Below are 27091 nucleotides of genomic sequence, written 5' to 3'. Positions count from 1 at the left end.
GGGGAGGCAAGAGGGAATGTCCTCTACACATCAAGGAATGGGGCTTTGAGTGGATGTTCCCTATGAGCACTGTGGTCTGGGGCTCCTTACTCCTGCACCACAAGAAGACACTTTTCTGGTGTTTCAACCATGCCTGGACCTTTTCTTAAGATTGGCAAGGAACAGACAGATGATGGCCTGGCAGGAATCATAGCAGCACAGCTGGCTGGGTTTGGGGTTGGCGACTTCTCGGGGAGCAGGAGAAAGAGAGGATGGGCATTGGGGAGAGGGGTTGGAGCGCTAGACAAAGCAATCTTGGAGTTATTTACCTTCCAACCACACACCCAGAGATGACACAGGTAGGTAGTCAGGGGTGAGAGAGGGACTAAAGCCCCACCCATCATAGCAAGAAGGACTATAAAGACAGGCTGATCCAGTGCTAGCTGGACACAGACATAAGCTCTGCTTGTCTCCATTGCTCAAGATGAGGACTTACCTGCTTTGGCTATTGCCCCTGATTCTGCTGGGATCCTCAGGTGAGCCAGGAAGTAGGTACCCCTGTCCTAGGTCACCAGAGCCCCTGAGGACTTGGGTCGCATCCTGAGGGGGGATGACCTGGCTGCACCTGCCCCCCAGATGATGTGGTCTTACTGTCCAGAGGAGGTGCTGGCTCAGGAAATAGGACTTGCTGGAGGTCCCACAGCCAGGCTGCCTGAGCTGAGAGTAGGACCACAGTCCAGCCATGGAGTCATTTCTGGGTACCTTTACTCACCTTAAAAAATTCTTTTATTTATTCTCTCTCATTCCCTCTCTCCTTCCCTCCCTCCCTCCCTCCCTCCCTCCCTCCCCCCCTCCCTCAGTGTCACAAGTGCAGTGCTGTAGGGAACTGCTACAGGCCTATCCCCTCTCTCCATGTATATGTAAAGTGTGCATGTAGAGGTCAGATGACAAGTTGTTGGAACTGATTCTCATCTACTCTGTGGGTTTTGGAGATTGAACTCAGCTCTTCAGGCTTGGCAGCCAGTTCCTCTACCCATTGAGCCATCTCATGGTTCCCTCTCACTTTTTCTATTAAGCCTAAATGCTCTACTGAACTTGCTGTCTCTTTTGCAAAGTTTTGCGGCATTAGCATCAATTGGCTGGTGACATTTTTCCCATGGCATATGACCAGCAGCATGGATTGCTGGTTGCTCAGAGCCTTGGTCTCCTGTCCCAGGACAGGGCCCTATGTCTGGTGCCTTGGTGTGGCTGCCAAGAGGCTGTCTATGTCGGAGGTTGGAGAACAGCCTGGGTTGCTTGGTGGTCATTGCGCTCCATGGAGCTGGGTCCCATGCTGTCACGTGTGGTTATGGAGTACTTCTGTCTCTGACCCCAGCTGTGTCTCTCCAGCTCAGGCGCTGCAGTGTCATGAGTGCAGTGCAGAAGGGAATTGCTACAGGCCTACATCTTGCAATGACATGACCCGCTATTGCTTGACCAGCTGGTACAGTGAGTATCTCGGTCCTAGGTGCGGGGGTTGGGGGGCAGAACCTGCATCTGGCACCTGGGAATGCCAGCATAAGACAAAGTCTTCTGGTAGAATTGGGAGAAGCTGGGAAGATATGGCCCCGAGACCCTCCTGCGTTTGTTCAGGATAGTGTTTTCAGTGCCCTGTCCTCCCTTCAAAATGGAACCAACACTGCTGCCTTAGAAAGAGTGGATGGGATATCCCAAGTTAGCTCCTGTATGACACACGCAATTGTGTGAAGCATGCACTTCTAACTGTTGTAAAAAGTTAAGGAAAAAGTGCTGTTTAGGCCGGGCTTGGTGGCACATCTCTTTAATCCCAGCACTTGGGAGGCAGAAGCAGGCAGATCGCTGTGAGTTCGAGGCCAGCTTGGTCTACAAAGTAAGTCCAGGACAGCCAAGGCTAACACAGAGGAAAAAAAAAGTGTTGTCTACTCAAAAAAGAAAGGACAGGGGCAGGGGAGAAAAATAGGGGAGTGGGTAACCCTAGTCACATACCTGAACCCTGACGCCCCAGGTCCCACATTGAGCCTTGATTCCGGTCTCTCTCTGAACCCTGATCCTGATCACGCTCTGAGCCTTGATCTTCCTGAAACTGAGCCCTGACCCTGGGCTATGTACTAAGCCCTAACCTTGGCCACATACTGAGCTCTGATCCTGGTCACAATCTGAGTTTGATCCTACTGACATCTTTCTGTCTGTCCCTTTGAACTGGAGGTTGTAGGTAACCTGGGTTTCCTGATGGAGCCAGGAGGGATCTTATAGGTCTCAGTAAATGTCCCTCTGCCCTCTGTTTCCAGCACCCCCAGGCCAGCCAATGAATGTGATAAAAACATGTGGGTACACCTGTCCCGACGTCAATCAAAACCAGACCTACACCAAGAGCTCCTGCTGCAACACAGACCTCTGCAACAGTACCATGAGCCTCCATGCCAGCTGGGGGCTGCTGACTCTCAGTATATGGTATATCTATCTCAGCCAATAGGTGCAGAGCTTCCACACAGGCTCACAAGCTGCAGAATTAGGAGCTAGGTGCTACCCTGTGACTGGAGTATTCTGTATGTAGCCCAAGGCTTGGTGCTTCTTTCACTCCAATCAGAAGGATTCAAAGAGAAGATGCCTTAGGCTGCAGAGACCCTCACCACTGTCCAGGGTGCTGCATTCAGAGCTCTGTCTGCAAGGTGGCCATCTGCTGGCCTTCAAGTGCTGGTGCCAGGAAGTCCTGGACCAGTTACTGGGGCCTGAAGTAGGCTCCTCAGTAGGCCCAAGGAGCTATTTTGGGACCTTCTTCTTTAACACATTCCATGGCTCCCTTTCTCTAACTACCTCAGAGGACTTAAGCCTGTGCATCACCACTTCAAAAGAATTGAGCTCCGCAGCACCATTACATGCTGACTCCAGGCCCCGTAGTGAAATGTGCTTCTTTAACCTGAGTCCGAAAACCCTTGGGAAATGGAAACCCAATGGAGAGACCTCCAGTCTGTCTGGGACAGATTTGCTTGAACAAGGCTTGGGTCAGCCCTGGCATCAGCAGGTTTGTTGCATGCAATGCCAGCCATGTAACCTACAGCTCCAACATAACTTGCTCCTGGGATGGACTCTGAGGATTCTATCCTGGAATGACAGCAATCTCATCAGGACTTCAGGAGCCCTCGTGAACTCCAATCTGTCTACTCTAGAGCAAAGAGAATCCAGAACTAGGAGGGTGAGGAGCAGGCTTGGCTCAGCTGTGAGTGAAGCCTGAAGCGTTTCCTGTCTTCTCTGCTTGTGGTCCAGCTCGAGGACCCCTATCAGTCAGCCCTGGTGATTGTACATCCTCCATCGAGGAGAAGCTGCGACCTTTCAGTGCACGTCTGCCTCTCTCCACACACCTGAAAGCCTGGTCAATGCCATGCCCCAGTGAAGAAGTTGGATCTGGGAACTAAATCCCAAGCTGGCAGGAGTTTTGGTGGGTGACCCCATTGGCTGGATTCTCCCTAACTTTCTAGAGCAGAGAGTGGGTTCAGGCTTGTCATTCCCTTCACACCCTGTCCTACCCGTTACAGGTTCTTTCTGTGGTGCTTTCCTAGATTGTGCCTAATGGAGACCTGATCACAAGGCCACATGGTGCCACTACCTCCTTATCGCACAAGGATGTGCTGTGAGGTGCCAGATCAGTGCAGTGGGGACTGAGAGAGGGCTGAAATCTGATGACCTTCCACAGGTCACTTCACCAGGTTCCAAAGACTTAGTGGGCTGTTAATGGGCTGTTCCTGGACATACGACTTGTCAGGAAGGACAGAGCTGGTGGATGCGCTCAGAATCTTACTTTGTGCAGGTCTCGAGGGTCCTAGAGGAAAGCAGGTGAGAGCAGGGTGTACTGTATGGAGCTGCATGAGAGGCCTTGTTGCTCCAGAAATGGAGATTTCTATGAATACCCTGGCTGGTATCTAAGTTCCCCAGGTTGGTGGGCTGCTTGTACAGAGCATCCTGTGGTTGGGGGCCTCATCAATCATACTTTTGGCAAAACCCGGGCATGCACTGGCTTCCTTTGCATGTTCTGGGGACCCACGGCTTCTGAGCTGTCCATATCCAAGGCTGATGCCACAGAGCTCCAGAGACTGGGTTAGGGGCTGGTATTCCATAGACTCCAGGGGGCCTGTATAATTTACTTTATTATAGTATCCATCCCACAAGCATCCACTAAAGGACAGTCTTCCATTCTGCCACCCACAGCCCGCTACCCACTGGTAGGACCCATCCAACCTGGGAAGGGGCCACCCCATGCTGCCACTTACTTCCATGTCCTCAGGCCCAGACTTTAATTTTTTTGGGCTTTATAATAAATCGAGAACATGAGGCTTTGTGTCAGAAACGTAGAAACAACAAATTAAGGCTCAAGGACATGGCTGAGATAGCAGAGAGCTTGCTTTGCATTCTGTGGATCTCTGGGTTCCATCCTCAGAGCTGTGTCAACAGACCTTTGTGGTGCCCACCTGTAATCCCAACACTCGAGAGGTGGAAAGCAGGAGGGTCACAAGGTCAAGGACATCTTTGGGTTCATAGGTCTTTTGAGGCCAACCTGGGCGATACGAGACTGTCTCTAAATAAAGAAATAATTAAACAAAACCAAACTATGCCACCATATAGTCTCATCATGTCTCACTCGTACACCTACGTGCTAACCTGTCACCTGTTGTTATGACAATGTTCCTTAACTTCTTTTAAGATCTCTGCAGCACCCCTTTGCAGATTTCTGGAAATGATGAGGACTAGAGGGGTTGGATCACAGAGTCAGGCTGCTTCTAGAACTGAGCGTCTCGTAGACGGTGTGTGCAGCACTGAGCACCTCTGATGAGTGCTCGCGGACTACCCTGTGTGTGCATGGTGTGCGGAGCTGCAGGTTAGTGGGTTAACCCTCTGTCTGGTGACGCTAGTCTGACACCAAAGGTCAAAGGTTTCTTGGTGCAGATGCTGATCCCAGATTGTCCAAGGAGAGGAGCCCATGTGGGCTGCTGAAGTCACCCAAGCTGGTGGCAGTCCATCACTGTTTATCTTCTGCCCAGAGCATTCGTCTCTTGTCAGCTAGTATCTATGTGAGTCGGGGCAATTGATTTCTCAGTTCTCTTGAATTTCCTGTTCCTTATCTTATCTATGATCATTTTTCTTTTCTTTCTTTTTAAAGAAACTTCTGAGGGTTCTTGAGATGAAGGTCTTCTGATTACCAAACTGACTTCGTCATTTGTTTGAAATGTTTTGTCCCATCCTCTTGAATAGACACTAAGCTGAACTTAAACTGCCACACCGATGGCCATGTCCCTTTTGTACATGTCTTGTATTATGCCATCATCTGCTGACATTCAATGGCTCTGCTAAGGCACACTTTAGGCCATTTGCCTTTGCTTTCTTTGGACTTCTAATACATTTGTTCCATTATTGGCCTTCTGTGCAGAAACTACAAGAATGCTCGCTTTTATAACACAGTTGCTCTTGGCTTTGGGCAAAACTGCCTAAACCACAGCCTTCTTTATATTGACATATTGGATTGTTCATGTCAGTTACTGAACATAGAACTAAAGAGAAGAATAGAATGTTGTGTGGAAATATTCACACTATCACAAAATCAAGACATTATAGGCCCAAATGTCATGAGTCAGGGGTGTCTGGGTATTGTGCCTGTAGGGTGTATTTGAAAAGATATAGGCAGGATACTCTCCCACACCACTATATTACCCTGTTTACGACACTGTGAGCAATAATCTGGTTGTGTGTCCACATAGAGTCATCCTTCCTGGTGTCTGGCCTACAGAATGGGTGGTGCTGTACCCTAATGAGCCCTCGTCTTACCGCAAGCAACTGCATCCTGTCTACATTTGAACACCGACAAAATAATTAGGCTCATTGTGCAAGCATACCTTTCCATAGCTAAGCTTGACAGTGTAGAGTCACCCCTGAAAGACTCCCCATTTCACTGACACATAACTTAGTGCTTGGTACAGATTATTTCCCAGCAAGTGCATGTTGGCTGGGCACATAAACAGGTGGGCTTGGCTGCTTTAGGTTTTTATAGGCAATGACACAGCTGACCAATATTCTTCAGACACCAAAGGCTGATGAGCAGCCATTCTTTATATATCTCCATATTAATTTATTCATATTACATGAGCAGCCATTCTTAAAATGGGGTCAGATTTCTACAAGGAAGGCTTGGAGGATGCTTAAAGCAAGGAGGCTTCACTCACTGAGGCAGATGCTGCCCCTGAACACCTGTCTCTCCACCGCAGCCATGGAGGCTCTCCCATGGAGACTGCGGCCAGTGCTTTTAGGGTCTTGGTGAGGCAGAGACTCAGAAAGGGCCGACAGTCTTCCCACATCTAACAATTTCAAATCTTCAAAACCATGTCAAAATGCACCTCTTTGCAGAAAGCACACAGCATCTTCTGGAGCCCACAAGGAGGAGGGATCCGGACAAGGGGTCAGGCAACACAGGAACCAGTTTAGCGAGTCTCTGGTGTGGGCACAGTTCCAACCTGTGTCTCATGGCCTAATATGTTAGGTGAATGATAAGGGGTTGAGATCGAAGTCAGGTTCAAATTTGGAACAGAAACCCCACAGACGGCCTATAGCCCTCCAGGACTGTGAATTCCTGAGAAGGCAGAGCAGCAGCATCTATCCACCACAGAGGCAGAAGGAAGCATCCTCCTTCTTAACCAGGAGTGATAGCCCACCCCTTTAATCCCATCCCTCAGGAGGCAGAGGCAGAGGCAGAGGCAGAGGCAGAGGCAGAGGCAGAGGCAGATGGATCTCTGTGAGTTCAAGGCCAGCCTGGTCTACTGAGTGAATTCCAGGACAGAGAAACCCTGTCTCGAAAAACAACAACAACAACAGAAAATCCAACTCAAGGCATCAGGACGATTAAGACCCTGCACACTGTTAGATGCATGCTGATTAGTCAGAGGAGACTCTGCAGTTTGCATAGTAGAGACAGGAGGTGAGACCTGTGAAGATTTTTGACTTTCTGTGTCTGTGTGTGTCTGTGTGTGTGTGTGTGTGTGTGTGTGTGTGTGTGATTATAGGAAACAGAAGGTTTCTCATTGTTTCTTCTAAGCCCTTGAGGTCAGAATGAAACCGTGTCATTATCTTGGGTGGCCTATTTGGGAGTAGCATACTGTAATCTCCTGCATAGGCGCTCTCTCCGGTTACTTCTGCATTGATCTTCTTTCTCTTTGAACACATTTAGGATGTAGCATATTAATATTTTCTATTCCTGGGGCATGGTAGAACACAGGCTGGTAACAGGAAGAAAAAGATCATCACCTAGGAAGTATCCCTGACCCATGTCTGGCCTGTGTGAAACTTCAGGTGAACCTACAGAGAGCAGTCTGCTACGGCAGCAGTTCCCCTCCCCCCAGCACCAGAGGCTTGTAGCACAAGGCCTCCTCAGAGGTGGGAAAAGGCCAGCAGTTCACAGCGCAGGCTGAATGGCTCTTGTACAGTTCTTCCCCCCAGCTCCTGAGCTGAACTTACAGCTGTAACTCAGTCACCCCTCTCTTACATCTGTTATACCTCTTACAACCCTTTGGATGCCTCTGTCGCTCCCTCATGCTATGAGTGTCCTGAGTCTGGGGTGTCCTGAGCTTTGTGCCACTCAGGAAGTATCTCAGCTTGACTCCAGATAGTACTAAGGGATGCAGATGTGTAAAGCCGACATCAAAGGAAATCCTTTCTGATTGTAGCCATAGTGGCCCACAGGGAGTGCAGCCCCTGAGCGCCTCTAGATGGAGACCCGGGGCAGTGTGCCCGCTGAGGCTGCCCTGGAGTGCCAGTTCTCGGGGGCAGTATGGAGCCTTAGGAACCTCTGTGCTGTCAGGGCTGATGGAGGAGTTGCCTAGTAGTTTCTGAAGAATGGAGAAGCTGATGGCATAAAGCTTGGACAGACCCTCTGAGAAATAGGTAGACCCAAAAATGTAGTCATATTTGCCAAGGCCTAACCTACCTTGTCTTCAGCCCACTGGGAGCTGTACCATTTCTAGGCAGGTGGTCCTAGGCTGTATAAAGAGGCCAGCTGAGCAAGCCAAGTAGCAAGAGCCAGTAAACAGCACTCCTTGATGCTTTCTGTTTCACTTCCTGTATTGACTTTTCTCAACAATGGATTGTGAGCTGGAAGTACAAGTGGAAATAAATATTTTTTTCTCCCGTAAGTTGTTTTGGTCAGAGTGTTTTATCACAGATAATTAGAACACTTCCTTAAAAAAAGAACCAGTTAAATAAAACCAAAGGTCATGAAGGAGGAGCTTTTCTGATAATAAAAGTTGTCATGATAAACTGTTTAGAGCCATGGGGGTGCATAACAAACGGAAACAAAACGAGGACAAAGCCTACTTGATAGTTTTAGAGAGCTTCCTAAAATACGTACATATACAATACACACATATACATACATGAAAAGAGCTTAAGTGGAGTTAGTTACCTTATAATAGGAGCACAATACTGTTGTATTAATTAATTAATAATATTTAATATTGGTTCATATAATTATTAAGACATACGACAGTTTTTCTATTAATATTAATTAAAGCTAGTTATTAATATAGCAGCAGTTATTCCTTAACCTGCTATTTTCCACATAAAAGACACAGAGGCCTGTTAGATTTAATACAAGCCTTAGAGTTCTGGGCAGATAATCAACCCTCTAGGCTTGTCCTGTCTGCTTTCCATCCCACAATGCTTGCACATGTTCCATTTGGGCTGCTTTCCTCCATCATGCCAATCTTCGGGGCAAGCTGCTCTTGGCTGTGTGCTTCTTGTGCATGCTAACCCATGGAGACCTGCTGTCTTCTCTCTTCCTTGTGGCTCTCCTGCAAACCCTCAAAGCTCATGAACCTTAGCTCTGTCTCCCTATCTTCTGCCCAGCCCAGGCAGAAGTAGGTAACTTGGTTTGCCAACCAGGCATAGTTTGGGAGGCAAAGTTCATACAACGTCATTTTGGATATGGGAGAATTTGCTCATAGGACATTAAGGATCTTTGGGAGCAAGCTAATAACATTTGAATACAGAGTAGCTCCAGATCATACCCAACATTTCCCCTTTTCTGTCTAAATAAAAAAGCTATTGTTTTTATATATAAGAAACTACATACAGTAAGAACAATTATGAAACAACCAGGAAAACTGTATGTTATGTTCACAATGCTCAGTTTATTTATATTTGGCAACCTTGAAGAAAATACTACCTACTCTGTCTTTTTTTTTTCTCTACCTACTCTGTCTTGATGAGTCTAAAGTTCTGCGTCTAGATCATTTTCTATCACATCTTGAATTTATTAACCTAAAAACATCTTTCTAGACTTTAAAACAGTTTCTTAAATCCTAAACAACTTAAGCCTAACTGGGAAACTGTAACTATCTAGACTTTAACCCCATCGGAGACTTGAGAAGAAATAAAATTATTAACTGAGTAAGCAGGAAGTGCAGGCAAGCAGCTTCCAGAACTATAGAGATGATGCAGACAGTTGACTGCCTGGAAAGTCCCATATATTTTTCTATAACATTGGAGTGTCTTCTTCAGCCTTCTGACCCGGTATATCTGACAGGCATAATTGTGAAGCAGGAACTATGAAGGACTTGCTTGCCCTATCTTGGGAGAGCTAGGCAGTAGACTTAGCCTGCATCTAACTGCCCATTTTGGACAGCATTCTGTCTGTAGTTGAAGCTAGGACATTTTCTTTGTCCAGTGACTTGCTTGCCACTAATGAAGCTATCTCCAAATGTAGATTTTTTCTTTTTCAATGCTCATGATCTTCTTTCTAGTTGAAATAAGGTGCTGCCAGGAGCTGACATGTCTCAGGTCAAGAAAGCTTTAAATTAATAAAAATATCTTTAAATGCCTTATTCTGTAGGTATCTGAGGCTTTTAAAGACCGTTATCTATCTATTTGTATCTACATAGTGTTAAATCATATCTATCTATCTATCTATCTATCTATCTATCTATCTATCATCTATCTATCTATCATAAATATGAACAGGCAAACATTGTTTATTTCTAGCCATTTATTATCTCTTCAACCTAGGATGTATATTTCTGTGATAAACTATACTAGTATTTGACATGTTCATGAGTTTGATTGAATAACTATTAACTGATATGTTTTTATTTCTGAGACAGGGTTCAGCCTTTGTAGACCAGGCTGGTCTTGAACTCACAGAAATCCACCTGCCTCTGTTCAAAATGGTAAAGGCTTGAGCCCGTGGAGGGGGCCAGGGATGCGTGGGTGCTATGGACACTCACTCTGCCTGTCAAGTGACACAATTATTTGAATGAGGATTCAGATTAGTTTTAATATATATTTTCAACTCCAAAATAATTGCTCAAAGAGAACGGGGAAAGATGTGGCTAATATGGCAAGACAGAATAAAAAGACTTATACAAAAGTAAAAATTTCAACTAAAACCAGAAATGATAGAGAGAGAGAGAGAGAGAGAGAGAGAGAGAGAGAGAGAGAGAGAGAGAGAGAGAGGCACTAAATGTAAGAGCAAATAATATAGGCAATGGATGGAAAACCAGCCATTAATATGGCAGATATTAACTCAACTATTCCAGGAATCTCTTCAAATATGAGTGGCCTAAATACACCAATCAAAGGATAGGACCTAACTGGGTGCCATCTGTAAGAAACCTGCATTAAAAATTAAAAGTAAAGAGATGAAGACAGTGAGGAAAGGGCTCAGTGGATAAAAGTGTTTATCTGATGACTTGAGTTTGATGTTTTGATGTCTTGATAACTTGACTATGGAACTAACATGGTCAAAGGAAGGAACTAATTCCTGTGGGTTGTTCTCTGACCTCTGTCCTCCACCTTCCCCAGGGGAAAGACACCCAGCGCCAACCTTTCAGAATGGCACAAATGCAAAACACTAATGTTAAACTGGTAGAGATGTTGTGCACCAAGGATCTTCATTCATTTTGGATGAGACCTCAGTTGCAGCCACTCTGGAAGACGTGTCCAAGACAGGTGACAGCCTGAAAATGTGCATCTTGGCATTTATTCTAATAAATTGCAAGTAGGAGCCACAAAAACATTGCCAGAAGCCTTATTCCTGGTTATCAAACTTGGGCGAAGTTAAGATGTTCTTTTATTGGCAAATAGACAAATAAACTGTAGCTTATACAGGGCCTGGGGTGTTACTTAATGCTAACAGGAAATGGTGGGTCCACCAAAGAAAACCCGAATTACTACAAGAAAGATGCCAATGTTACAAGGCTACAAGGTATATGACTCAACGCTGTGAGGAAAGAAGACAGTGAGAAAGGCCTGGGGTGGCTCTGCAGGTGAAGTGCTTGTCCTGCCGGCCTGAGGATCTGAGTTAAATTCTGAAGCCTGTGTTTTTAAAAAGCTCACCCTAAGGCTGGAAAGATGGCTGTGTGGTTAAGAGCACATTCACTACACACACACACACACACACACACACACACACACACACACACACACACACATACACACATACACACACATACACACACACACACACACACATACACACACACACACACACACACACACACCATACACACACATACACATACACATACACACCACCACACACACATACACATACACACACCTGCACACACAATACACACACACAATACACACCATACACACACATACACACACATACACACACATACACACACATACACACACATACACACACATACACACACATACACACACACATACACACACACATACACACACACATACACACACACAGAGAGAGAGAGAGAGAGAGAGAGAGAGAGATGAATAAGTGAGTGGGAGAGTAGAAAGGTCAGTGATTGGCAGAGATGTGTGAAGGGGGATGAGCAGGCAGAGGCAGACATCTAAGGAAAGCATCCTATATGAGACTCCTATGATGTCGCCCTACAGGTGTCAATCACACAGTGTGTGGAGTGTCAAGCCCCTGTGGAAGCTGAGGTCATGCATTTATCTACTATGAAGAGTGCTGCTGAGGCTGATGGGGGGGGGCAACATGGGGGGTATGCCTGGGGTGAGGTGTACTCATGGGAATTCTCTGTACTTTCTGGTCTTTTTCTTTTTTCTTCAATAAGCCCCAACAGTTTTTTTAAAAAGATTTATTTATTTATTATGTATACAATGCTTTGTCTGCATGTACACCTGCAGGCCAGAAGAAGGCATCAGAACACATCATAGATGGTTGTGAGCCACCATGTGGTTGCTGGGAATTGAACTCAGGACCTCTGGAAGAGCAGACAGTGTGCTCTTAACTGCTGAGCCATCTCTCCAGCCCCGCCCCAACAGTTCTTAAGGAAAGGTCTAGAAGTCACTTGTCTCATTATAGGGCTTTCATTGTGCCAAACAGAATACCCACTTTGTTGCAGGCAATCCTAGTATATGTATTTGCCTGGGACTCTAGACATTGGACACGTTCACAGGAACATTCCCAATACTTTGTGTGTACTCTGACCCACTAACCCTCAGTATTTGTTTAGCTAGTGAGAGAGCAAATGAACAGATTCTGAGTCCTGACATTCTTAAGAGAGAACCAAGGGCTGTGTTACCATGAGTCCCGAGGGTTTTCTCCAGGTGTGGGAGGTGAGGAAACTAGATTATGTCTATCCCCCTCCTCATAAAGTCCCAATGACAAGCTAAAGTACAATTCTACCAGTGTGTACCCTCCCAGGGAACCAAGGAGTTTACTGGACTTACTTACAGAGCAATGGTTGAGGGGTTTTGGGGCAGGAGCATAGATGGTCTGCACCCAGCTAGGATGCTGGCCTCCCCCATGGCTGTGTAGATGGAACCTCTCCCCTCATTTTTCCTATCATATATACTTTGGCTTCTCTCAGAGACCTGAGGCCATTTGCAGTCAGGTACAATGACATATAATGGGTTTGGGGGCGGGGTGATGTAATACCCAGGTGAGGAAGCGGGTTGGAGGGATGAACCTGGGTATCAACCCAGGTGAGGGAGTGTTGATAGTCAACAGGCTCAGATGTAAAGACCTTCTGTGATCAAGCCCAGTGGAACTCCTGAAGCTGGTGAGGTTTGACTTGGAGGACAGTCCTGTACAACGCCATTGTGCCAAGAAAGCACACACCCTGCAAACTAGAGGCTCTGACAAGTGTGAGGAGGGCAGTTGAAAGTTGAGCACAAGGCTTGTTTGCCCAGGACACAGACGGTGCAGAGGACAGTCCTGGCCCATGAGCAGACTTGCTCTCAGGATACCCTGTGCCACTCTGATATCACCACCCGGATGCTACAAGTGTTAATCTTGTTTCACATGCAGCAACCACAAAAGGGGTTCTTCCTTTTTTAAGAATCCGAATTCAAACTTGTTGTGGAAAAAAATTAGAACGCTTTCTTGTTCTTTCTAGGTCTTAGATTTATTTTCACTAAAGTCACTAAAAAAGAGATGGTCTATTAAAAGAAACCAAGGCCTTCTGACGATATCTTCAAAAGACAAAGGAGCTATCCGTCTTCCTTTTGGCACGTATAAGGAGAAGAGAGAGATCTCAGCCCCCCTCCACCTCAGTGAGCATAGTCCCCCATGTGGGCACTGTACCTCCTCTCAGTTTCCACCCACCAGAAGGCTTTGCAGGTGTTAAAGAGCTGGCCATACACTTTTACTGACAGTTGAGCCCCAGCCATGATCACAGCCCGGATCTCTCAGGAAAGTCCAGGGACAATTTCTTCCATGACGTGATCAGTTGAACAATACGGTACTCAGGCAGGATAAAAGGCTGTGAGCTGAAGAGGAGAGAAGGAGGGAACGCGGTAATGACACTTAGAGTGAAAGCAGACATGTGGCTGGCGAGACCCTGGTGGCACCTGCCCAGGACGAGGGCACTGGGCACCACAGCAGCACTGGCCCCCAAGGCACTGCAGCCCTTTGAAGCCATACCGCAGTACTCCAGAAACACATGGCTGAAGATGATACAAATCCTGAGGGAGCAGGGCCAGGAGAACCTGCACCTGGAGATGCACCAAGCCTTCCAGGATCTGGGACCCATTTTCAGGTAAGGGGCCTTCCTGACCCAGAGCTGAGCACAGACAGTTTCCTGCCTCCCTGGTTGCTCAGGCTCTGTAGGGTATGAGGTGCTACATTCCCCAGTAGGCACCAGCTGTTCCATCCTTAGCAAGACAGGGAGGGAGGACAGTAGGTCATGGGCCTGACTCATGGAGACTGTGGCTGTCCATGTGGACAGAGAAAGGCAGTGCTCACCCAGAGTGCAGGGGTGCTGAAGTGGAGAGGAGTCAGGCAGACAGTGGGAGAGCCCTCCTGTGGGGACAGCAAGGGCTAGGGGAGGGTGAGGCGAGGGAGCACCCTGACAGGGCTGGTTTTTCAGGGAGCTCAGGTGGAAGGCATTCCACCCACAGCAGAGCTCTGTTCTTCACCCCACAGGGACAAAATAGGAAGAACCCAGATAGTGTCTGTGATGTTGCCAGAGGATGCTGAGAAGGTGTACCAGGCGGAAAGCTCACACCCTCGTCGGATGCACCTAGAACCCTGGTTGGCTCACAGAGAGCACCGTGGCCTGAGTCTAGGCGTGTTCTTGCTGTGAGTGGACATTGAAAATGAGGAGGGAGGTGAGATTGGTGGCCCAGAGATAGGATATAAATCCTGTTTGGGTTGTTACTGTGCCATGTAGATCCTTAGGTCTAAGGAGGAGGGAGATGGTAGAGGAATGCCTTTTAGCCTCCAACTCCTGTTCTGAGTAGGCTTTTCCAGGGTGTGGCTCTCCTGTCTACCAGTTTCAAAGTTGGCCCAGGAAGGGGAGGGAGCCACTGGCTCAGGGCTATGGTGAGCTTCGGCCACAGCCTGATGTCCAGCAATGCAGTCTCCCATTTGCAGGGGCAGTTTCACTCACAGAGATTTGAAGTAAACTCTTCTGGGCATAAAGGGGCAGAGAACCAGAAGTTGGAGCTCCTGTGGCCTCACAATCAAACAGTCAGGTGGTAAGAGAAGGGAGAGGTCCCTTCTGCAGCTGGATGCACATCTGGAGAGCTAAGCAGAGGCTCTTGGTGCTTGGAGTGGATAGGCTGCAAAGAGGTTGCTAGTAGGTATAAGGAATTCAAAGGGAAGTCAGGCTGCATGCAGGCACCACCAGTTCATGTCAGAGGAAATTCTTTTGTTAATAAAATTCCTTTGGGAAATGGGCACATGGGTTAGGCAATTAACAAAGGGAGTCTGGCAGGGAGGGCACATGCAAATGACAGCTGTGGGCAACATGTGAGCATGTGTCTTTGAGAAAGCAAGGAGCCTGTGTGTGTGTGTGCATATGTGCATCTGTATATATTCTTGCATGTATGTGAATATGTGACCATGTGTGTTGTCTAGATATGAAAGTGTGTGTTGTCTGCATCTGTGACTCTCCCCCCCCTCTTTCTCTCTCTCTGTCTGTGTGTTTGCATCTTTGTGCGTGGCTGTTGTCTTAGTTTTGTGCACACAAGGACTTGAGGGTTTACACACATTTTGAGGTTTTGTGTGTATATGTATGTGCGTGTGCATGTGCATGTAATCACTATCAATGATTGCAGGCTTTGACACACAAAAGAACATGCTTTCTGCTTGTGTGGCTCAGTGTGCAAGCTCCTCCCTGTCATTTAGTGGAGAATCTCCACGGGAGCCCTGTTCCCTGCACCAGGTGTCCTAAGCCCTGCACCCTGTACCTTGCACCCCTTGCTCTGCGCCCCACAGGATGTTGTGAGTGGTCCTCTGCTGAGGCTCTTGCCCTAGGGAAGATGGGATCCCTTAGCTGAGATAGGCAGAGGCTGATGTCTCAGAGACCACACACTCTACAGGACTGACAGGCTGAGTGAACTCAGCTAGGGCTTATCCTCTGTGGGCTGGTGGTATAGGCAAGGTGGGCAGAGCTTGACAACAGATTCTCTCTTCTCCCTGGGTGTGGATGTGCCAAATCCACCTTAGACTTAGTGACCTCTGCCAACATATGGAGGCTGCTTTGGAAGAAAGGAGTGGGGTAAGATGTGCAGAGTCTGCCTCTGAGCCCAACATCTCTTTCCTCCAAGTTCTTTGAGGGTCAGGGAGATGGGGCACAGGGCTGGACCAGGCCTTTCTTGGGAGGTGTCTGCAGCTCTGCTCTACTCCCCTCTGCAGAAATGGGCCTGAATGGCGCTTCAACCGACTGAAGCTGAACCCAAACATCCTGTCACCGAAGGCCGTTCACAAGTTTGTCCCCATGGTGGACATGGTAGCAAGAGACTTTGTGCAGAACCTGAAGAAGAAGGTGTTTCAGAATGTTCGTGAGAGCCTTACCATCGCTATCCAGCAAGACCTCTTCAACTACACTATAGAAGGCATGTGGCCTCGGAGAGGCTCCAGCTTGAGGGAGTCAGGAAGGGATGTGTGGGAGGGAGAGATGAGGCAGTCTTGAGGCCACCTTGTCTCAAGGATACCATTCTTTCCCCAGCCAGCAACTTTGCGCTTTTTGGAGAGCGCCTGGGCCTCCTTGGCCATGACCTGCGTCCTGGCAGTTTGGAGTTCCTCCACGCCTTGCAATCCATGTTCAAGACCACCGCACAGCTCCTGTTCCTACCCAAGAGCCTGACTCGCTGGACAAGCACCCTGGCGTGGAAAGAACATTTTGATGCCTGGGATGTCATCTTTGAGTATGGTGAGAGCCACTGACCTGGCCAGTGCCATGGGAACCGGGGACAGCAGTCGGCTAATTTCTATTCACTTTTACATAGAGCTACACCGGGGCCATCTCAAATGATGGTGACTGTTGCTTCCTGTTCTTCTAACACATTCCTACCAAGCCTATTGGTTGAACTGACCCAGAGATAACGGGAGAAGAACAGGGATTGTCATTGGTCATGAGGGTGGGTTGCACAACAGGGTACTGGAAACTGCTTGTATTCAACTTTCCATCTCACATCTCCAGCCAACAGATGTATCTGGAAGGTGCACCAGGAACTCAGATTCGGCAACCCTCAGAAGTACAGTGGCATCGTGCCAGAACTAATATCTCAGGGAGTTTTGCCTCTGGACGCCATCAAAGCCAACTCTATGGAGCTCACCGCTGGCAGTATAGATACGGTCAGGCCATCCTGTGGCTATCCCTTGTGACACCCCTGTCTCTGTCCAAGCATTTCCTATGAACTGCATTCCTAGGTTGTTTCTTCTAGAAGCCTGGTGCCCTTGACTGAAGGCTGTGTGTACCCAGAGGCATGCCAGAAAGAAGGGGGGATCTTTAGATGAAGGCGCAGCAGCAGCGCAGAGAACAGAGAAATGGAACCCTTCAGGGTAGAGCCATTTGCAAGCGGCAACACAAAGCTCCTGGGGTGGTGGCTGCCTAAGGGGAGACACAGGGAGAAAGATGAGGGCAGCAAGGGTGGGGGTCCCACCAAGAAAGGCCGTGCATCAGGTCTTACGACAAGTTAGATGAACACAAAGTCTGCGTACCCAGGTGGACCATGGCGGCAGGCTTGTAACATCAGGGAGAGATTTAAGAGGCTGTTCCTGTGGGCTGCGCCATAACAAGAAGTGTTCTGGACATAAGGGCTTGGGGGCTCACCCTGGAGCTTCTCACTGAAGCAGAAGGAGGCAGGGTTGGAAACTAGGACCGATTTTAGGCCTGGGCAGTGAGGGCAGTGCTGAGGAGCCTGTGGACAGCCAATGTCAGTCAGACAGTGGGAAAAAAAAAAGTAGATATGAACATCAGAGTGTCCCCAAGTGAGACTGAAGCCCTACCACACTGGGTACCAGAGCAGGCTGTGAGCACCAGACCCTGAAGATGCAGCGATAGTGGCCAGGGCTGGGATGGAGGCTAGGTCTGTGGCCTGTCCCTCAGGACTTAGAGCAAGGATTCCGGTCAAGCATTATGGCAAAAAGTCACAGGTTCACAGGGTCCTACCCTGCTCTGGCCATACACTTCTCTCAAAGAGGGGCAACCTCATGGTAGGTGTTCCCTTTGTGAAGGACTAGAGAGAGTGAGATTGCTCTGTTCCCTGCAGACAGCAGTCCCCTTGATAATGACCCTTTTTGAGCTGGCTCGGAACCCAGGTGTCCAGCAGGCCCTTCGGGAGGAGAGCCTGGCAGCTGAGGCCAGCATCGCTGCAGATCCTCACAGGGTTACATCAGACGTGCCCCTGCTGCGGGCTGCCCTTAAAGAGACCTTGAGGTAGGTGCTGGCTGCCCCTCCCCTGCTGCTCTGTGCCCTCTCTTTTCTGAAGCCAAGGACAGCCATGTTCCCTGTCCTTCTTCCTAGGCCTGCTGGGTGCTATTGCTCTTCTGGAGGTTGCCTGCTGCTCAGCAGAGCCAGGCACCACAGATCCTCTGGAGGATCTGAGGGAGAAATGCAGATGTGGACAGGAGAAGCCCTTCAACTCTGAGGCCTCTCTCATTGCTTCCCCTTCCCCAGGCTCTACCCTGTTGGTCCCTTTCTGGAGAGAATGCTAAACTCAGATTTGGTGCTTCAGAACTACCATGTCCCTGCTGGGGTGAGTGATCCTCATATAGCCACCACTTGGCCTGTTGTCCATCATCTCAGAGGCAGCTGACCTTGCCCTTGACATTTGTCCACAGACGTTGGTCCTAATCTATCTCTACTCCATGGGCCGAAACCCTGCAGTGTTCCCGAGGCCTGAGCGCTACATGCCTCAGCGTTGGCTGGATAGGAAAAGGCAGTTCCAGCACCTGGCCTTTGGCTTTGGGGTTCGCCAGTGCTTGGGGAGGCGCCTGGCAGAGGTGGAGATGCTGCTCCTGCTGCACCATGTAAGCGTCTCTGAGTGGGGCCTGTGGGGTACGGGGTGCTGACTGGCAGTATTTGGACCAAAAGCACAAGCCTTCAGGCTCTGTCTGGATTTCCTGTGTTTGATGAGGTGTCTAGGGTGGGGATGGACCCTGAGGCCTCTACAGGAGGTCCTCTTTGCAGCATAGTGCCAGCTCTGAAGGGCTCAGCAGATGAGCCAACGCTCTGCCCGGCTGAAGAGGCCAGATAGAGACACCTCCCTCCCCTTCCCCCCACATTATGTTTCAGGTCCTGAAATCCTTCCAGATGGAGACAATAAGGCAAGAGGATATTCAGATGGTCTACCGTTTTGTTTTCATGCCCAAATCCAGCCCCCTCCTCACTTTCCGTCCTGTCAGCTAGTCACTTTTGCATCTGCATCTGGGGTCCCAGTCAGGCCACTAGCCTACCTCTATCCTGACACCCAAGGTCACACTTCTTTGCCAACAGGATTTTTTTGGGGGGCGGGTGTTGTACTGTCATCCTTCCACACCTGCACAAAGTTCACAGCTGAAGACCTCAAGGGTCTGGGACTGGCAAGGCCAGGGAAGGGACTGGGTGAATATTGGGGGCAACAAGCAGTCTCTGCTGGGTGATTTCCCTATCCTTTCCACTCGTCACTCTAGGTACCAATGACCTTCCAATTGCCTTAGAATAAAACCAGGAGCTATTCTCTTCCATTTGTTCCCCATTATTATGGCATGAGCCACAGAAACACATCCTACATTTTCACAGCACACATATGGGTTTGTGGGGGCAGAAAGATAGATGATAAATAGATTGATGATAGATAGATAGATAGATAGATAGATAGATAGATAGATAGATATCTCTGTGTTCTGGTTGAAGTGACTCGACAATGGAGTTGGAACATATGAGCTGGTGACTCTGTACAGCACATGTAAGAGTAGAGACATCTACACTTGCTAAGGACTGGGTGGGGGTGACATCAGAGATGCAGGCAGGAGGACTTGCTGGAGCCTTATAACATGTGAAGTCCCTACAGGGATGGTTGTCTGCTTTGAGGTATTGACTGACTTCTGCCAATACCCCCTTGGACAAAGCTTTAATCTCCTGAATTGTGAAAGTGGCTCACAACACAAGCATTCCGCAGGTTTCCTTTCAGCTGTAATAATTTAGGGGACAGGAGTTTTGGCCAAGAACAACTCTTTCATAGGATTTCCTGTGCTCAGTACTGAAGCGCATCTACCTGAGTTCTGTGTGCCAAACTCCAAAGTCTAGAGCCTTTGAGTATGAGCCAGTGTGAAGACAGAGCCTTTATCTAGGTAATTCATGTGAAATGAGGCTACTGGGTTGTACTTAATCCAGTCTCCCAGAGAGCTTCGCAGGAAGAGAGTGAGGTCACAGGTCCACAGAGGCAGCCTCCATGTGGAAGACAGGACCTAGTCAGTCTTCTGCAAGGCAGGAAAAGAAGTTGAGAGTTTCTTCTCTGTTAGCTCCTTCACTCAGTCTCTCACCTCCTTGGCTATGAAGAATAAACTTCTGTTGTTGAAGTCCTAGTTTGAAGTCTTTTGCCGTGATGGTCAGAGCCAAGTACTATGACCTGCTAAACAGGAAGTACCTATGGCTTAGTAGTCCCCTAACACCAAGGTAAAGGGCCCCAGCTCATGGTGCTACTGAATGGTGGTGGAATCTGATGGGATGTAGTTCAATGGAAGGAAGTCTGGGTCTCAGGGATGTGTTCTTGAAGGAATTATTAGGATCTGTGACTCGGGTCTCTCATTTCCTGGGAGTCACAGGGTGAGCTGCCTCTTCTACCTGCCCTCTGCTCGTGCCATGTTGTCACATCTAGGCCTAAAACAACTTGCCCGTGTGCTGTAATTAATTCTTCAATATTAGTATTTTTAAAATTGGTACGCAAAATATTGGTTCCATCGTGATGCTCTCACACACACATGTCCTCATAGTGGCTGATCTTGATTTTCCACTAAGAGATATGGTTCTCTATCTGGGAAAACCTAAAGACTTCACAAAGCTCTGAGCTGGCAGGAATAGTGTGCATCCACACTGAACTTGCTCAGGCAAAAATCACAAAATCTTTTCATTCACAGTCACTCAAAATACCCCTTAGCCATGAATTAGCCAAGGAAGTGAAAATTGGCAATAAAAATTACAAAAAAACCCAACTGAACAAGAACTGAGGTTAGTGATCTGCATTTAGAATTTCTCTCTGCATACTGATCTTGTTGCTTGCTGAGTTTTACTGTCTTGTGTTTTAATGTCCTTTTGGGTCAAACATTTTCTGATTTCCCAACTCCAACTTTAACTATTGGTATCCAGTTAGTATGTGTTTACCACGTTATTTGCATTTGAGAGTTTCCATTCTTGCTTGCAGCGGTTACTTCTAGTTCTTGTTTTCCTTTGTGTCTAGAAGGGACATGTCTATACTCTCATGAGATATTAGTGTTCTTGATCTTGGACTGTTTATCTTCTGGAGCTGTCATCCACAAGTGTCTAGTTTAAGTTCTCTGGCATGTTTTGAGGCAGTGTACCCAGGCTACCACACCGACTGACATGCATGTAACGTAGTGGAGGAGCAGAAGCCAAACTCAGTCCTTATTCTTCAGCTGTTGTCAGCGGAGCACCTCTCCATGGCTCCTTACACCATAATCTGTAAATAAAAATCACTTTGAGCTCTTACTTCCACGTAGCAATAGGGAAAAACAAACAAACAAACAAAAAAAAAAAAACAAAAAAAAACAGAGCTTTGGATTCATAAGCGAAAGTACAGCAAACTAGAAAAAAAAAAAAAACATATGCAATCACAAGGACCCTACTAATGGCTGTAGAGACAATCTAGAGACTGGAAGAAAAAGAGCCCCACATACCTCCCAAAGTATCACAGCCTCCAAACATAGCACCACCAACTGGGGGATCCAGGGTTCAATCAACTCAATTAGTAAGAAAACAAATGACAAGGGTTGGTAAATGGGATCTGAGCAAACAGTCTTAAAAAGAGACACCAATGATAGAGGGTACATAAATGATGCTCAACCCCACCAGTCATCCAAATTCTACCCACTGGGAGAAACACCTGATGTTTGTGAGAGTGACAGCTATGAAAAAGACAAAAGATCACAAGCACTGAGGAGGGAGGAAGGAAAGGGGAGACCTGTGCCTTGTTGGTGGGAAAGTAAATTGTCATAGCTACAGGGAAGAGAAGGGGAACCTCAGAAATCAAGCCCAGAGCCCTCACACATGCACCAAGCCCACAGTTTACACCCAAAAGAAAGAAAATCTTTATGTCAAAGGGAGCTCTACGACCACCGTAACTGTAGCATCACGTTCACAGAGCCAAGACATGCCCACAAACCAGTGAGTAAAGAAAACAGTCCAAGCAGGGCAGTAATGGTGCACGCGTTTAGTCCCAGCACTCGGGAGGCAACAGCAAGTGGATCTCCGTGAGTTCAAGGCCAGCCTGGTCTGCAAAGTGAGTTTCAGGACAAGTAAAGCTGTTACACAGAGAAAATTTATCTAAAAACAAAATAAAAGTAAAAAAAATTAAAAAGAGAAAAGGAAGAAGAAAGAAAGAAAGAAGAAAACAGTCCATACATAAGAGAACACTACTTGCCCTGAACAAAGAGGAAACTTAACATGGCATTTGCACCAACATGAAAGGACCCAGAGGATGTTAGGTAAAGCAAGCAAGGCACAGAGAGACTAAGAGTGGGCATATAAGGAGTAGGTGAGCTGAAGAAAACTACACTTACAAAATCAGAAATCTGAAAGTCAGTAGAAACCATTGGTTGGGGCACTGGGACAAGGTAACTGTTGGCCAAAGGCACATAATGTTAGTTAGCAGAGAAAATAGGTTCTAGATCTTGCACAATGTAATCACATGTTGTGTTGTACATTTACAAATTGCTAAAAGCCAGACTAAGTTCTCACCACAAACAGTTGCATGGAACTATGTATGTATATGTATCCTTAGACACTTGCTACTCTTAATCAGAAGATCTGATAAAAGCACTTAAGGGAGGGGACATTATTTAAGTTGATGGTTTGAAAACTGTTCTAGCTTCATTCCAGTTGCTGTGATAAAACAGCTACACACACACACACACACACACACACACACACACACACACACACACACACGGCATAACAGGGTTTATTTTAGCTTAGAATTCCAGGTTACAGCTCATCACTGTGGGAGGTCAAGGCAAGGTAAAAGAGAAACAAAGGTATGTCTGTTCACTTGCCTGCTTTGCTTGTGTTCACGTTGATTTCTTCACTTTTATACAGTGCAGGACTCCCTACCTAGGGAATTGCCCTGCCCACAGTGGGCTGAATCTTCCCACATCAATGAACATAATTAAGACATTCACCCATAAACATGCCCACGAACCAACCAAATGTAGACAATTCCTCACTGAGACCCTCTTTTCAGTGGGTCTAGGTCCTGCCAACTATCACAAGGGATAAAGTTTCTTGTGTTAGGGAAGACACAGGAATAGGTGACTCCATGGTGGCAAGAGCTTGAGACTTGAACTCCTTACCTCCTTATGTCTTGATGGAACAGAAAACAGAAAACACTAATAAACCACACATGGGCCAAGCTATAAATCTTAAAGCCTTTCCTCTGGATTTCCTCTTTCCCAGCTAGGACTTACTTCCCCAGTGTTCTACAACTTCCAAATCCAGAGCCATTAGCTGGGGACCAAATGTTCAGATACATGAGTCTGTGAGGATGTTTCTCAGCCAAACCATAGCACTCTGTACCTGAATCCAAATGCCCATAGCTCACAACCCAAAGTGTTTCCAGTTCACTTTAAAAGTCCCTGTGACTTGGCAGTTGCAACACTGTTCAGAAGTCCAAAGTCTCTTCTGAGACCCAAGGCTATGTCTTAACTATGATCTCTTATTAAAACAAATAAAACAGAACAAAACAAAAGCAAATCCAAAATAAGTAATGCACTTCACATACAAAGGCTCAGAGTAATGGTCTCCAGTCTAAAAGGGAGAAATAGAGCTATCCTCATTTCATTTCTGTTGCTGTGATAAAAAATAACCTGACAAAAAGCAACTTAGGAGAAAAAGAGTTTATTTGGTTTACAATTTCAAGTTATACCCTATCACTGAGGGGATGTCAAGGAAGGAAGTTCAAATGGCTAGTCACATCAAATCTACAATCAGGAGCTGAAGCTCATGCGTGACTGGTCCCTTGATTTCTTCCCAGGAAGATAGCTTAGGCTCCCTGCCTAGGGAATGATACTGCCCACAGAGGGCTGGGTATTCCCGTATCAATAAATTTAATCAAGACCTATTCACCCACAGACATGCCCACAGGCCAATCATATGTAGCTAATCCCTCATTGTGACCCTCCTCTCAGGTGGTCTTCGGTAGTGTCAAGCTGAAGCTAACCATCACTGGGACAAAGCAGATGAAATTCAGGCCAAAGTGAGACTGGAACTCAGCAGGGCAAAATTCAAGATGGCACCACCTGGCCTCAGAGGACTTGGCAAGGCCCATCTCTCTAGCTCTGACTGTAGCACGTTATCCCTATTGACCAGGCTCTAGTCAGCACATGTGGCTTTCCTTGGCCGACATCCATGTTGCTGGTATCTCCAAAATCCTGACATGTTGTAACTTAGAATTCTTCCTTATTGCTCCCTGCTAGGCCCACACAAGAGTTTCTCATTTGTCTGGCCTCAGCAGCTTTCTGGAAACTTGGCACAAGCCTCTTTCACTCTCTCACTGGTGTATGCTGCGTGCTGCATGCCAGCAAAGTCAGCATCATGTGAATGATGTCAGAGTTCTGCTGCCAGCTGGAGATATAGCCAAGGGCCCCTTCTATTACAGTTACAGTAGCCTCTGAACACCTTGCATGAAGCTGGGGAAAACCTTTTCTTGCTGGAGAAAGATGTCTTGGGAGCTCTCTGTAAAATCCCTTTCTTTTGGAATGAAAGTTTTCCACACGAGTCTGCATTCTGTCCTTAGTCTCAGAAAGGACTGCACTTTTAAGCTTTCCAAGCATGGGATCTTAGCTTCTAGATGCTGTTTCTCTTATTCAAGTGCAAGAGTGAGGATTCTCCTTAAGTGTCAATCTCTCTAATAGGCATACCTGCTTGACCAAACTAACCTTGTCTCCCCTCTGTACAACCCTCTTCTTCACCCAAACCACTATACATCTGACTAAGAGCAGTGAGCAACCTGACCCAGCCTATATGTTGTGTTATCTTGAAATTGCGTCACCAGACAACTTAGTCTATTACTTTTGATTTGGCCACATTCAAATTTCCAAGGCGTGAGTAGAATGTAGCCAGATGCTACCTAGACTATAATTCAATAGCCTCCAGTCTCAGTCACAACAGTCTTTGGTCTCCTCCAGAGACTCACAAGCAACAGGAGACAGGTTTTATATTAATATTCTGCAAAAGTGAATGTCAGGGTGGAGAAAATGCAAAAGTGGCAGGCATGAAAGAGTGCTTTTTATAGTTCCCAAACTAAGATCTATTCCTACTGTCTTCCCCCCACCACACACACACAAAGTGAGGAAAACTCCAGAGTTACAGTCTTCTCATGCTGAGTAGCATAGCCTCACAGCCCCCAAAGATCCTGTCTTCCTGGGGCTCAAGATTCCCTTCCCTCCCTCCCTCCCTCCCTCCCTCCCTCCCTCCCTCCTTCCCTCCCTCCCTCCCTTCCTCCCTCCTCTCCCTCCCTCCCTTTTTTGGACACACGCGTTCAGTCACGTGGCAGACTGTCTACAGCGCTTAGATCCTAAGATAAACAGAGAGGCACCAGCTCCTAGCTCGGGAAGACAGGAGCCTGATGTGCCCTAGTTATTTGTGATTCTCTGGTGGGCTCTAAACGAGCCTCCTCTTGAAAGCAGAGCATCAGGATTCATTTCTTATATGAGCAGAAAGAACCTGGACAGCACAGTAGTCGTGACTGGGCCTTGATGTGGGGGCTCAATTAGGAAAGGGCTAGGGGAGCGGACATGACTGGAGCTGATAGGGCCACAGAGGCTTCCTTTCAAAAGTCTGGACGATGGCTCCATTTGAAACTCAAAGTAGGAGAAATGAGAGTCAGCTGTGACACACAAAAAGGTCAAGGAAGAAGTGGGAGTCTGAAAGAGAAAGAGATCTTCAGAGATATCCCCTGAACAAAGGAAGCACCCGATTTCTAAAGCTTTTCAGAGTGGGGATAGGAAATAGCGCTCTGAACTCAGTGCCAAGGACCCAGATACTGGATAAGACCACAAATTCCTCTTGTAGCTCTGAAGGGAAGGGGCTGGGCCTGCTTTTGTCCTTTCCCAGATCTCTGTGCTCTTTCACAGCAGGGACTTGTCTGCTGCTGGGCATAGCTTGCTTTCTGGGAGCAAAGGCAGTTAGAGCATCTGTGATCTTATAGAGCTTGGTAACAAGCAACCTGGTCTACAGAGTGAGTTCTAGAACGGCCAGGGCTATACAGAGAGACCTTAAAAAAACAAAACAAAACAAACAAATAAACACAACAGAAAAGAAAAACCCTTCTTCTGCATCAGGAAGGTGTATGCAAATATATACACATGTATATGGGAGAGAGGTTTGACTGTGTGTGTGTGTGTGTGTGTGTGTGTGTGTGTATACAGGGTTTTGTACTAAACCTAGACTGTTCACATTTGACTATAGACACTCTGGCATCTTCCTTCCTTGTCTTTCCCAGCGCTGGGGTAATGCTCTCACACTGATGTGCCTCACTTTTACAAGGTTCTGAGGGATTTGAACTCGGGTTCTCAAACTTGACCCACTAAGCCATCCCCTATGATAAATATGCTTTTTATTTCCCAAGTTGAAAAAAAAATGAGAAATTTTTAAAATGCAGATGCTTAAATGTGAATCAGGACAGTTAGTAAAAACCCACCTGCCTCAGGGCTGGAGAGACGGCTTAGCTGTTCAAAGCCTGGCTCAAACCTCAGCACCCACATGGCAGCTGACAACTGTCTCTAACTCCAAGATCTGATACTCTAACACAGACACATCTGCAGGCAAAACATCAATGCATAAATAAATAAATAAAAATAAATAAACAAATAAATAAATGTTTAAAAAAAAAACCCACCCACCTTATCTGGCTAGCGATCTTCAAGTCAGGATGAATCACTCAAGGCTTCACAATAATTCAAAATATGTCCATCTGACGGCTTTCACCTTGGGAAGGAGAAAGAGGGCTTTGCCCATTAGTGGACAATTTTCTAGTGTGCATACAGAGTCTGCACTTGATCTCAGCTCCCACCCGCCAGTAGGCATTGCAGGGATAGGACTAGGCAGAAGGCCATCTCCTTCCTCTACCTCTGGCAGAGCCATCAGCTCTGAGTTGATTTCTAGGGCAAGTCCAGGGACAT

The 27091-nt window shown here is 47.1% G+C and overlaps 2 protein-coding genes across 2 annotated transcripts; both read left to right on the top strand.

Moving 5' to 3' along the window:
* The first annotated feature begins 331 nt into the window (after positions 1-331).
* Positions 332-2470, top strand: LOC127201105 (lymphocyte antigen 6D-like). Its single transcript, XM_051159444.1, has 3 exons — positions 332-515; positions 1369-1467; positions 2286-2470. The coding sequence occupies exons 1-3, from the start codon at positions 464-466 to the stop codon at positions 2468-2470; spliced, it is 336 nt and encodes a 111-aa protein (XP_051015401.1). The 5' UTR covers positions 332-463.
* Positions 2471-13477: 11007 nt separating this feature from the next.
* Positions 13478-19187, top strand: LOC127201869 (cytochrome P450 11B2, mitochondrial-like). The gene is made up of 9 exons (XM_051160564.1): positions 13478-14006; positions 14393-14548; positions 16109-16308; positions 16422-16625; positions 16896-17050; positions 17968-18134; positions 18375-18453; positions 18539-18727; positions 18993-19187. The coding sequence occupies exons 1-9, from the start codon at positions 13768-13770 to the stop codon at positions 19104-19106; spliced, it is 1503 nt and encodes a 500-aa protein (XP_051016521.1). The 5' UTR covers positions 13478-13767; the 3' UTR covers positions 19107-19187.
* Positions 19188-27091: the final 7904 nt, after the last annotated feature.

Source organism: Acomys russatus, chromosome 17 (genome assembly GCF_903995435.1).
Source record: "Acomys russatus chromosome 17, mAcoRus1.1, whole genome shotgun sequence".
Lineage (NCBI taxonomy): Eukaryota > Metazoa > Chordata > Mammalia > Rodentia > Muridae > Acomys > Acomys russatus.
This window is presented reverse-complemented; position numbering and strand designations above follow the sequence as displayed.

Excerpts from the sequence above, each read along its gene's own strand:
- LOC127201105 (XM_051159444.1), top strand. The coding sequence starts at position 464 with ATGAGGACTTACCTGCTTTGGCTATTGCCCCTGATTCTGCTGGGATCC. Across the intron at positions 516-1,368 it reads GATTCTGCTGGGATCCTCAG|CTCAGGCGCTGCAGTGTCAT; the intron begins GTGAGCCAGGAA and ends GTGTCTCTCCAG. Across the intron at positions 1,468-2,285 it reads TTGCTTGACCAGCTGGTACA|CACCCCCAGGCCAGCCAATG; the intron begins GTGAGTATCTCG and ends CTCTGTTTCCAG.
- LOC127201869 (XM_051160564.1), top strand. The coding sequence starts at position 13,768 with ATGACACTTAGAGTGAAAGCAGACATGTGGCTGGCGAGACCCTGGTGG. Across the intron at positions 14,007-14,392 it reads GATCTGGGACCCATTTTCAG|GGACAAAATAGGAAGAACCC; the intron begins GTAAGGGGCCTT and ends TTCACCCCACAG. Across the intron at positions 18,454-18,538 it reads ACTACCATGTCCCTGCTGGG|ACGTTGGTCCTAATCTATCT; the intron begins GTGAGTGATCCT and ends ATTTGTCCACAG.